The 12,221-nt window shown below is 35.7% G+C and overlaps 2 protein-coding genes across 2 annotated transcripts in view; one reads left to right on the top strand and one right to left on the bottom strand.

Moving 5' to 3' along the window:
• ODF2L (outer dense fiber of sperm tails 2 like) overlaps positions 1-12,221 on the bottom strand; it is a 355,423-nt gene that overhangs the window by 249,114 nt on the left and 94,088 nt on the right. The window lies entirely within an intron of this gene.
• Positions 1-12,221, top strand: part of LOC308515845 (calcium-activated chloride channel regulator 4-like) — a 34,051-nt gene that overhangs the window by 2,005 nt on the left and 19,825 nt on the right. The window contains exons 2-5 of the mRNA XM_081086487.1: positions 6,241-6,381; positions 6,526-6,673; positions 10,158-10,266; positions 11,840-12,017. Of these exons, the coding sequence (XP_080942613.1) occupies positions 6,241-6,381; positions 6,526-6,673; positions 10,158-10,266; positions 11,840-12,017 (576 nt within the window). The remainder of the gene's footprint in view (positions 1-6,240; positions 6,382-6,525; positions 6,674-10,157; positions 10,267-11,839; positions 12,018-12,221) is intronic.

The following is a 12,221-nucleotide window of genomic DNA, read 5'->3' as shown; positions in this document are numbered from 1 at the left end:
ATATATATTGATTTCAGAGAGGAAGGGGGAAGAGAGAGAGATAGAAACATCAATGATGAGAGAGAATCATTGATCAGCTGCCTCCTGCATGCCCCCTGCTGGGGACTGAGCCTGTAACCCAGGCATGTGCCCTGACTGGGAATCGAACCTTGACCTCCTGGTTCATAGGTCAATGCTCAATCACTGAGCCACACCTCCCAGGCTGTATAAACTCTTGCAGCATAGTAAAGGTCACTTACTGATACATTTGAATTCCAGGGGAAGATGAATATCCCTTTACTAAAGAACACAGGCTTGAATAGCTGATTCTGAATGATGGCTTCTTCGTGTCCAGGGACAGTAGATCAGTTTGAAATACTTCTGAACCTCAGAAATCAGTATTTGGAAGACTTAATTGTAGGGGTAAAAAGAATTGCTAAAATGGTCCTCTACTGAAAACATAGCTAAAAATTCAATTGTTAACAGACATTCCTAGATGACACAATGTTTCCTAACTGTCATTCAGTCCTCTACAAAGTCCTTGCATTTACAATATCAGAAAAGCATGTAAAACACTATCATCCACATTTTATAAAAGAGAAAACTGGGGTTTGGAGAAATTAAATGATTTTTCAAGGGTTTCCTATGTAGCACAATCAGAGCAGAGATCCAGTACATACATAGGTTTTGAAGACTCACTTACAAACCAGAGTTTGAGTTCTGGCTTGTGTAAGACGAGAAAAATCACTCTTTTTATGTAACCAGTGAACCAACATGTGAACATAACTTTACTCCTGGAATAACATCTAATCACGATAAAATTTATCATGAATAAATTCATAATTTATGACATGAGATGTCAAATGTCAACTTTCTTTATTCCTGTATTTATGTCTTTTTAGTTTGAGAGTATGTAGTTTTGGAAACACTGATATCTTAATCCTCTTTAATACAACTAGAATACTATAGGCATTCTGAGAAACAATTTAGAATGGATATTATAGGAATTCTGCTTGAAAAACTTGCAGGAACAATTATTAGCCACCCTACTATGCTCCAGGAGATCACAGTCATCTGATATAGGGTCTCTAAAATACCTCCATGACCTGAGACCATTCCACTATCCAAGACTGTCCAAAGGACCATGCAGACTCCAAGCAAATAAAATCCTTTGAAGTTATACAATGCACAGCCCACACAACTGTATGTTAACAACCCCATATTTCCAGTTGTTACTATAATTCAGACCACCATATATACATTTTAAAATTTTTTTGAGATATAATTGACATAGTATATTAATTTCATGTGTACAGTGTAATGATTTTATATTTGTATATATTACAAAACAGTCACCAAAATAAGTCTAGTTAACATCCATCACTATAACATAGTTACAAAATTTTTTTACTAAAAACATTTGGTTTGCTATTTTAGTGACTTCTAATATACAATACAGTCTTATTAACTACTAGAGGCCTGGTGCACAGATTTGTGCACATTGAAAAGAAATTAATTAGAAGGTTGCCTGTGGGGCAAAACCGGGCGAGATGGGCCAGACACACCCTGGAGCCAACCTCCCATGGTCCCTCCCTGGCCGGCTGCACCTGGGGTGGTGCTCAAAGGGCATCTGCAGAGTGAGCAGGGTCCCTCTGGCAGGTGGGATCCCTCGGCCTGGCTTGTGGGGATAGGGCTCCTTCCTCTCTATTTCCAAGGTGTGTCACCAGAGAACTGCCGCTGCCGAGTCACTGCAGCTCCATAGCTCTTGCATTGAGCATCTGCCCCCTGGTGGTCAGTGCATGTCATACCTAACAACCTGTCAGTCAATGGTCACTTAGCCTTTTATATATATAGTCACCAAGCTATGCATTTTATTACCATGACTTATTAATAACTACAAGTTTGTAACTTTTGACCCCCTTCACCCATTGAGCCACTTTTCCCACCCAAAAGCATCTGAAAACTACCAATTTATTCTCTGTACCTATGAGCTCAGTTTTTGTTGTTGTTTTTTTTTTTCTTTTTTTGTTCCACATATAAGTGGGATTGTACCATATTTGTCCTTCTCTGATTTATTTTAGGCATAATAACCTCGAGGTCCATCCATGTTGTTAGAAATGGCAGGATTTCCTTCTTTTTAGTGGCTTCATAATATTCCACTGTTTATATATACCACATCGTCTTTATCCATTCATCCATATATGGACACTTAGTTTGCTTCCATGTCTTGACCACTATAAATAATGCTGCAATGAATATAGGGGTACATATATCTTTTCAAATTAGTGTTTTTATTTATTTCTAATAAATAACCAGTAGTGGAATTTCTCTATCAAATGTTAGTTCTATTCTTAAGTTTTTTCAGGAACCTCCACACTGCTTTTCATAGTGGCTGCACCAACTTACATTTCAACCAACAGTGCACAAGGGTTCCCTTTCTCCACATCCTTGCCAACACTTATTATTTCTTATCTTTTTTATGACAGTCATTCTTACAGGGGTGAGGTAATGCCTCTTTGTGGTCCTACTTAGCATTTCCCTGATGATAATGATATTGAGCAACTTTTTATGTACCAGGTGGCCATTTGTATGTATTCTTTTGAAAAATGTCTCTTCAGATCCTCTGCCTATTTTTCAACTAGTTTGTTTTTTGTTTCTTTGTTTGGGTTTGTTTTTACTTTTTGCTATTACCTTTGCTTTTTGATGTAAAAAAAAAAATCATTGCCAAGACCAATGTCAGAGAGCTTATGTTTTCTTCTAGGAGTTCTATAGTTTCAGATCTTTAATGCATTTTGAGTTAGTTTTTGTATATAGTGTAAGATAGTGGTTGAGTACCATTCTTTCATATGGGTATGCCCAGTTTTCCCAACACCATTTTTTTAAATTAAAATAAAAGTACTTTTTAAATCCTTACCCGAGGACATTTTTAGAAAGAGGAATGGAGAGAGAGAGAGAAATATCGATGTGAGAAACATTGATCAATTGCCTTCTGTACATGCCCTGACCCCTGACCTGGGATTGAACAAACCAGCAACCTTTTGGTGCACAGGACAATGCTTAACCAACTGAGCCACTCCTGGTTGCCCACAACACCAATTATTGAAGATATGGTCCTTGCACAAGTGTATATTCTTGGCTCCTGGTCATAAATTAATTGAGAATATAAATGCGGGTTTATTTCTGGAATTCTGATTCTTTTCCACTGAACTATGTGTCTGCTTTTATGCCAATACCATACATTTTTATTACTACTGCTATGTAGTATAGTTTGAAATCAGGAAGTGTGATGATTCCAGCTTTGTTCTTTCAAATTGCTTTGGCTATTCAGAATCTTTTGTGGTTTCACAAAAAATTTAGGATTAGTTGTTCTATTTCTGTGCAAAAAAAAAAAATGGCATTTTTCATAGGGATTGAATTGAATCTGTATATTGTATTGGCTAGTATCAACATTTTAACACTATTGATTCTTCTAATTCATGAGCAAGGAATAGCTTTCCATTTATTTCTACCATCTAGATTTCTTTAATCAATGTCTTATAGTTTGAAGTGTACAGAAATTTCACCTCCTTGGTTAAAATTATTCCTAGGCATTGTATTCTTTTTGATGCAACTATAAATGGGATTATCTTAATTGCTCTTTCTGATAGCTCCTTATTAGTGTATATAAATGAAACATATACTTTATATTGATTTTGTATCCTATAACTTTACTGAATCCATTTATGAGTTCCAACAAGTTTTTTGTGGGTTGTTTTTTGTTATTTTTTTGTTTTTTTGGTGTATTCTTAGGGCTCTCATATATAATTTCATGCCATCTCCAAATAGTGATAGTTTTCTTTCTGCCTTTCTGATTTTGGTGTCTTTTATTTCTTTTTCTGGCCTAACTGCTCTGGCTAGGACTTCCAATGCTGTGGCAAGACTGGGCATTCTTGTCTCATTCCTGACCTTAGAGCAGCGGTTCTCAACCTGTGGGTCGCGACCCCTTTGGCGGTTGAAAGACCCTTTCACAGGGGTCGCCTAAGACCATCCTGCATATCAGATATTTACATTACAATTCATAACAGTACCAACATTACAGTTATGAAGTAGCATCGAAAATAATTTTATGGCTGGGTCACAACATGAGGAACTGTATTTAAAGGGCCAGAAGGTTGAGAACCACTGCCTTAGAGGGAAAGCTTTTATTTTTTCACCATTGTGTCTGATGTTAGCTATGGACTTGTCATACATGGCCTTTATTATTTTGAGGCACATTCCTTCTATAACGACTTTGTGGGGAGATTTATCACAAATGGGTGTTGAATTTTGTCAAATGCTTTATCTGCATCTATTGATATGATCATATGATTCTTATCCTTCATTTTGTTAATCAGGTATATCATGTTATTTGATTTGCAAATGTCAGACCATTCTTGTATCCCTGGAATAAATCCCAATTGATCATGGTGTATGATCATTTTAATGTATAGTTGAATTCAGTTTGCTAATAGTTTATTAGAGTGTCATAGAGAATTTTTACATCCATATTCATTAGGGATATTAGCCTGTAACTTTCTTTTCTTGTGTCATCTTTATCTGGTTTCAGTATCAAAATAATGCTGGCCTCATAAAATGAGTTTGGAAGTGTTCCTTCCTCCAATTCTTCTTTGAATGTTTGATATAATTTGCCAGTAATGCTGTCTGGTCTTGGACTTTTGGGCAGGGGAGTGATTACTGATTCAATCCCCTTACTAGTAATTGGTCTGTTCAGATTTTCTATTTCTTCATGATTCAGTCTTTGTATGTTGTATATTTCTAGGAATTGTTTCCATTTCTTCTAGGTTGTCCAATTTGTTGGCATTTAATTGTCTCATATAATCTATTGTATTTCTGTGGTATCAGTTGTAACATTTCCTCTTTCACTCTGGTTTGATTTCAGTCCTCTCCTTTTTCTTCCTGGTGAGTTAAACCACCATTTACATTTTTATCTTATGGGCACAAGAGAGAGCCATCACTTCAAGCAGAAGATAACAATCCATTGAGACCTAAATATCCCAAAACACAAGGAAGGGGGGGGGGGGCGGTATCCTTAGGGAACAGGTAGAGAATTCTTTCATCTGCTTTAGGCTAGTGATGAGGTAACCTCCCACCTACTACAGGAGCTCTTCAAAGCTCTTTTCCTGACTCCCAGCTAGTCCTCTGGGCCTTCAGTTCTCTGAACTCATGGCTCTGAACCCAATCAGTTTGCTATTCTTTTCAGTACATATGAGTCAGCACCCTGGCCTGTCTTCAACAGAAAAGAAAATAGCACCCTGGAATTCCCAAAGAAGGACAGTGCTATCCTGGGCTTATGCTACGTCAGGAGCATCACAGAGGACAAGATCCTTCCTTGAAGAAAATATCAGTATAGACTGGGATGTTGCCAGCAAGATGATGAGGTTGACATCATCATCTAGCACCCAGGATTTCTTATTCAGTGGGTTTGATCATGTAGATTAAATTACCATAAATCCCTTTCATTCATCTATTTCCCCCACTACATAGTAAGCTCTAGGGTGGGGCTATTTCTCTTATTAATCATTGCATTTTGGGTTCAGGATACTGAACAATATGGAATGATATTATTTTCACCTTGATAACAGAGGAAAAGTTATGTTTATGATCAAAAAGCTCTACCTATAAATTTTTCCACCCCCCACCCCCACCCCCAGGCTCCAGCTCAACCCAGCTGCTTCTATTAGGGGAATGGACATATAATGAAAAACCTCTCCTATGACTCATGCCTACACACTGTTCTAAACGTGCATCAAATAAGGCTATTCTCTACTAGATTTATAAACAGTAATGATATGAACAGTTTTATGACTATGTGTAGAGCACTTGTTTCATGCTTATGCCAACCTTAAAGATAGGTAGTAATAGTCTATTTAAGAGATAAGGAAACTAAGGTTCAGAGCATTATATAAGTGGGCCAAAATCTATCACCCACAAAGTGCTAATGCCAGCATTGGAGCCAAGTAGATGACTCTAAAGTCTATCATGGAATGCAATTTCTCTTAACACCAAATAGAAGCATTTGCCTTTTGATGCAGAATTATACCCAAAACCTTTACATGTGCAGGATTAAGCTGTAATTTTGGACTGAAAGGTGGCCGGGTTGGAATTTGGATGCAGAGACTCTGCTCACTAGTCAGTGGCTTTTTCTATTCACTCTTGATCTGAGAAATGCCTGTAATGAACCTCTGCTCATTCAGTTCACTGCCATATATTCTTTTATAACAGGACATGGTGACTGCAGCTTCTACTTACCTATTTGAAGCCACAGAAAGAAGATTTTTTTTCAAAAATGTATCAATATTAATTCCTGATACTTGGGAGGAAAACCCTCAATACAAGAGACCAAAACATGAAAGCTACACACATGTAAGAGTAAAAACAAGTCTCTTAAAATATTATATTTTCTGGTACTCCTCCATTGAACTGCAAATTGATTGTTTTAGAGTTTTTCTGACTAAATGTTATCATTTCTATTTCTGATGTTTTAAAAATCTTTTTAAACATTCTCAGGCTGATGTTTTAGTTGCATCACCTACCCTACCAGATAGAGATGAACCATACACCAAGCATTTTAAACAGTGTGAAGAAAAAGGAGAATACATTCATTTCACCCCTGATGTTGTACTTGGGAAAAAACAAAATGAATATGGACCAACAGGTAAGAATTAGATTAATATATATTTTGCAGTGATTCCAATAAGCAGGTGTGTACCCAAGTTAAATGCACAAACCCTGGAGCCAGAGTGTATAGGTTCAAATCCTGGCTCCCCTAGTTATCAGCTCTATGTGACCTTGGACAAGTGAGCTAGACTCTCTGTGCTTATTTCCTGTAAAATGGTGACTAGAGGAGCTACTACTGTACAGAATTGTTGTGAATATTAAATTAGGTAATCCATGCAACTGTTCTCAGTAGAGTGTCTACAGAGATTTGAACACAGGGCAATAATAATAAATATTTTTCTTAAGCCTACTTTTCAAATCTTAATATTCCAGTTCTCCACAGCTGTATATTAATCACATGCCACCTTAATGGAAGGCAGATGTGTGAAAAGCTGAAAAGAGACAAGATTACAGTTCCTGGCCAAGAGAAAACACTCAGGGGCTGTAATTGCTATACCATTATTCAACCTATTTGGTTGAACTAGATGTACTTGTCTGTTACTGACCATTTTTACCTATAAAAAAGTGGTAATTTCATCTAGTTCAGTCTAAAAGTTAAGGTCATTGGTTCAAATGAACTTAAAGCACATCATTTCACATATCACTACACAGGAAAACATTCCTGAACCCACATACCCCAAGATCACCTCTCTTCCACTGTCCCTTCAATGAGCATTCATTAAGTCCCTTGTTTTTGTCAAACACTCAAACCTGGTTCTCATTACCTGTTTCCCAACCAGTCTTGAAAGCTCCATCCCATCTCATGCCATCTGAATCATAACTCTCCCCATACTTTAGTCGAATCACATTTCTTCTCCTTGGCACCTCTAACCTTTGCTCCCTTCTAACTATAATTTTTTCTTTATATGGCAGGTCCAGCAAAGTGTAAATAGCTCAATTCCCTCACCACTCTTATCCTTATGTTTCATTCAATTTGCCAAATCCTCTCTACTAAATTTCCAGCTAGTTTCCTTTTGCTCCTGTTAATGTTTTCAAGATTGTGAAAGAAAATTACAAAGCTAATCGGTATCATTACAAAAATACATTTTTCAAACTTAGTGAAGTCCTCACAGCTACTCAATAATGTTGTACTTGCATCTTCTCAACTCCCTTTCTCATTCCTAAGCAGCTGTTCTAAAACTTGTACCATTTTTCTCAAGATCTGTAGCCACTTTTTTTTCAATCCCATCAATCAACAGATGCCTTGATTGAGAAATAGAACCCCTATCTTTTTCTCTACTTCCAAATTCATGTCTACCTGCACCTGTACTAGACAAGAAGGATTTTCTCTAATTTTAAAGCTAACATCCCCACTTGAGCTCTTGTTCTTTTGTCATACCCTCACCTCAGCCCTATTCCATAATGGGTAGCTTTCCCCCTTGCTCTTAGACAGGAGCTTTTCCTATAATGTGATACATGTGTTTGTGAAAAACTCACATGCTGAAAACAATGTTCTAAAAACAACATGGCTCTTGAACAACAAGATTAAGAAGAGAGTCCTCAAAATATATGCAATTTATAATAAATATAGTAAGAATAATAACAATAGGTACCTGGAAAGAACATTTAAACAATCTTGGCCATAGCTCAGTTTGGCTGGAAGCTGCCATCATAGTAGATTTTAAAAGTACAGATGCAAGCACACACAGAGTGAAATGCTATTAGAAAAGAGAACAGGCTTAGTAGGAACTGAGACAATGATATAGATGTGAATGAAATTCTAAGTTAGAGGAGCTGCTTTTCTTGCAATAAAAATTGTATACATTTAAGGCATACAACATGCTGATTTGATATACATATACTTATTGAATGGTGAAATTATTACTACAGTCAAGCTAAATAGCATAAAATCTCCTCACATAGTTGTGTGTGTGTGTGTGTGTGTGTGTGTGTGTGTGTGTGTGTGTGGTGAGATCTGAACTCTACTTTCTTAACAAATTAAGGTGGGCTTGGGAAGCAGGGCAACCTGCCATGAGTTGTGAAAAAAGCAAGTGTAAGAGTAGACCACTGTAAAAAGGAAGCCACAGGTGCAGGCAATTTTATGTTTATTTAAAATTCACCACATTTCTATGATCTGAGGAATTTAAGTGAGATGAGGGTTTTTTCCCTCCTATACTGAAGGTTATATATAATTCCAAAATCACTAATTGGACTCCAGTTGCTTAGAAAATCTTACACAAGTGCTTTTAAAGTTTAAAATGTAGAAGAATAACTTAGGGAACAGTTTCTGATTCAGTAGATCTAGAGTAGACCCAAGATTCTGCATTTCTTGTTAGCTCCCCCATGATGCTGATACTGGTGGGTCAAGGAACACAGTTTGAGTAGCAAGGACTTAAAGAAGAAAAACGACTTTTGCATAATACTGACATTTTCCTCTAATTTTTGAATCTTATGAGTTCATTTGAGTTAGAGAAACACATGGTAGCAGAACAAACTATATTTCCATCTTCTCCTTCTCCATTTCTATTTCCTTTGAAGTTTTTCCTAATATTGATGAAGCAAAAAGTCTACTTGTTTTTTCTTTCTGCATTTCAAGTTATGGGTGTACCTTTATTTTTCCATTTACCCTGAAATTATTAGAAAAAATTTTTTTATTCTGACTCCTTCTAAGTCTATTCTAGAAAAGGAATACATCCTACTCATCTTTATATTTCCTAGTACCTAGTATAGTGTTGAAAATATAATTAATAAAACTTAATTTCATATAATAAATTAATCACTTCTGTTTGATAGCCCCAACATTATATATAATCAATAGCTGTGTTTTCAATCTTTATTTTTTCATTATCAAATCCTTAAGGAACATTTGTAGACATTTTTAAAAATTTAATTGTGCTCCCATGAAATTTTAGTACCACAAATTTTACCTATATGTTTATGTTGTTAGTAGGAGTGAACTTTGTAGAACCAAAAAACCATTGTAATATGTAAGACTTTTTGTTCCCCACCCCCATTAACCAAAACCTAAAGCCCAGTCTATTCTGTTCATAGCATATGCCAGTGATGGCGAACCTACGACACGCGTGTCAGAGGTGACACTTGAACTCATTTTTTTGGTTGATTTTCCTTTGTTAAATGGCATTTAAAATATATAAAATAAATACCAAAAATATAAATCTTTGTTTTACTATGGTTGCAAATATCAAAAAATTTCTATATGTGACACAGCACCAGAGTTAAGGTTTTTCAAAATGCTGACACATTGAGCTCAAAAGGTTCACCATCACTGGCATATACATACATACACACAAAAAAGTTTCAATGATTTAACGTTGTAGAATAAAAAGATACTATACTATATATCATATTATAATTCAATATAATGTTATATATGCTTTTTTACAAAGGAAAATATAAATATTGGCAGTTATTTAAAACCTAAGTATAATTATTTTTTATTTAAAAACCCATTGCTTAAAATATTTGAAGGGCAAATTTTGTCACTTGAATTATGATCATATATTTGAAATATTTTCCCACAGGCAGACTACTTGTCCATGAATGGGCCCATCTCCGCTGGGGAGTTTTTGATGAGTACAATGACGATGAACCTTTCTACAGCGCTTCGTCTAAAAGAATTGAAGCAACAAGGCATGACCATTTACATTTTCTTCCGTTACGTCAGGCCATCACTTCCTTAGTTTGATTTATATTTATTTGAAATGCCAATCATTCCTTTGTCCCAATGCAGATACTAGACACCATAACATAAAAACAGTGTCCTTTTTAAAAAAGAAAATATATCTAAAAGTGGCTAGTTTCCCATTTAAAATACACATAACTTCAAGAACATTTGGAAGCCAAATTGACATATTTTTATACCTCTCCACCATGGCTTCCAGAACTCATTTCAAAACAAGAATGGAAAAATGGTTAATAAATACTGGTAACTGCAGGCTGAGTAAAAAAAATCAACCAGCTACAAGGAACCATAACAGAAATTTCCTGAGATTTATAAAATTCACTTTAAAAATACCAATCTAACATCACAGTTAATTACAGATAATCCTTTGGTTCTGAGTTTAACAGTACAGAATGGGTGGAGGAAATCTATCTAAAATTGTCTACCATCAGTTTACTCAAACTTAAATGCCCTGCTGGGGCTTGGGACTTATCAAAAATGTATAAACTCTAAGATATATGATTTCAATGAAAGCCCTTTATTAGCCATAGCACCACTTTCAGGATGCATATTTTAGAGAATATTACATTGATTATATTTGTTTCATTATATTCCCCCTAAATGTCTAGTTTATACTGTGCAAAATTCATCATGATTGTTAGTAGAGATAACATCATTATATTCACTGAGTTCTGAGGCAATAGTAGCATACATATTTGTAGGAGACTCTAAATTACTGAATGAAAGCTAGTCATTGTTTTTTTAAAATTAATTAACTTATTATTTAAGGTATTACAAATAGTAGTATATATGTCTCCTTCTTTTCCCCATTGACCTCCCCCCAGCCTCCCCTACTCCTCGGTCACTTGCCATCACCCCCCATTATTTCTTAAATATGAATTGGAAACACACTGAATAGGTGGGATATATTCACACGCCAGCATGTTTGTTATAATCACTGACACCTGTGGCCAATTCCATGCAACAAAACCTATGTCTAAAATGCCTCCACCATTCTTTACTGTCCTAGGCATACTTCAGTCTTTCCTTCAGGCCACATTTCACTTTGGATAAAAATGCTCCTTCAATAATAATAATACTTATAGTTATGCCACATCCCATTGTTTTAGAGGTATCTTTTGGGGGGTAGGAGGAATCTATAAAGAATTTTAAGCTAAGGTGGTACCAAGAGGAAATGGTTTCACAAGTTATCTTGCGGAGATGCCTGCAATGCATTTATTTCCACAAGGCTGCCGGGAGAGATGTTTGGAAAAGGGGAGCCTAGAGTCATTAGTGTTAACAGGTCAGCAGCAACATTTTAATCTCAGCAGATAGCTCAGCCATTGCATATACTGGGGATACCACTTAAAATTTCCCTCTGAAATTTCTTGGAGAACTGCTCTGGTAGAAATCCTTACACTTTACTGTCAAATACGAATAAAAACCTTGATATAAGGATCATTGTGAATAGAAACACTTAAGATTTTCAAAAAATTGTTACTGGTTAGGTTGCCTCAAAGACTAACTGTCACTTATTTTCAGGTGTTCCACAGGTATTACTGGTCTGAATAGAGTTAATAAATGTCAAGGAAATAGCTGTGTATCTAATAAATGTAAAATTGATCGTAAGACAAAACTATATGAAAAAAATTGTCAATTTTTCCCTGACAAAGATCAAACTGAAACGACATCCATAATGTTTATGCAAGGTATTACTTCTGTAAGTATGTCAATTATTTCTTCATATAGTATATTTATAATCAAAGGGCATGTTATCACGTTTATAAAATATCTGTGCAGGTGACCTGAGGGATTAAATGTATTAATATAGAGTTCTTTGAACATTGACTGGCACATAGTAAGTACTCAACTAGTGCTATTTATTATTACTACCATTGAAAATCCACTTTAGTATTCTATGATT

Source organism: Myotis nattereri (assembly GCF_964212035.1).
Source record: "Myotis nattereri genome assembly, chromosome: 3".
Classification (NCBI taxonomy): Eukaryota; Metazoa; Chordata; class Mammalia; order Chiroptera; family Vespertilionidae; genus Myotis; species Myotis nattereri.
The sequence above is the reverse complement of the archived record's forward strand: the minus strand, read 5'-3'. Positions and strand labels throughout refer to the sequence as shown.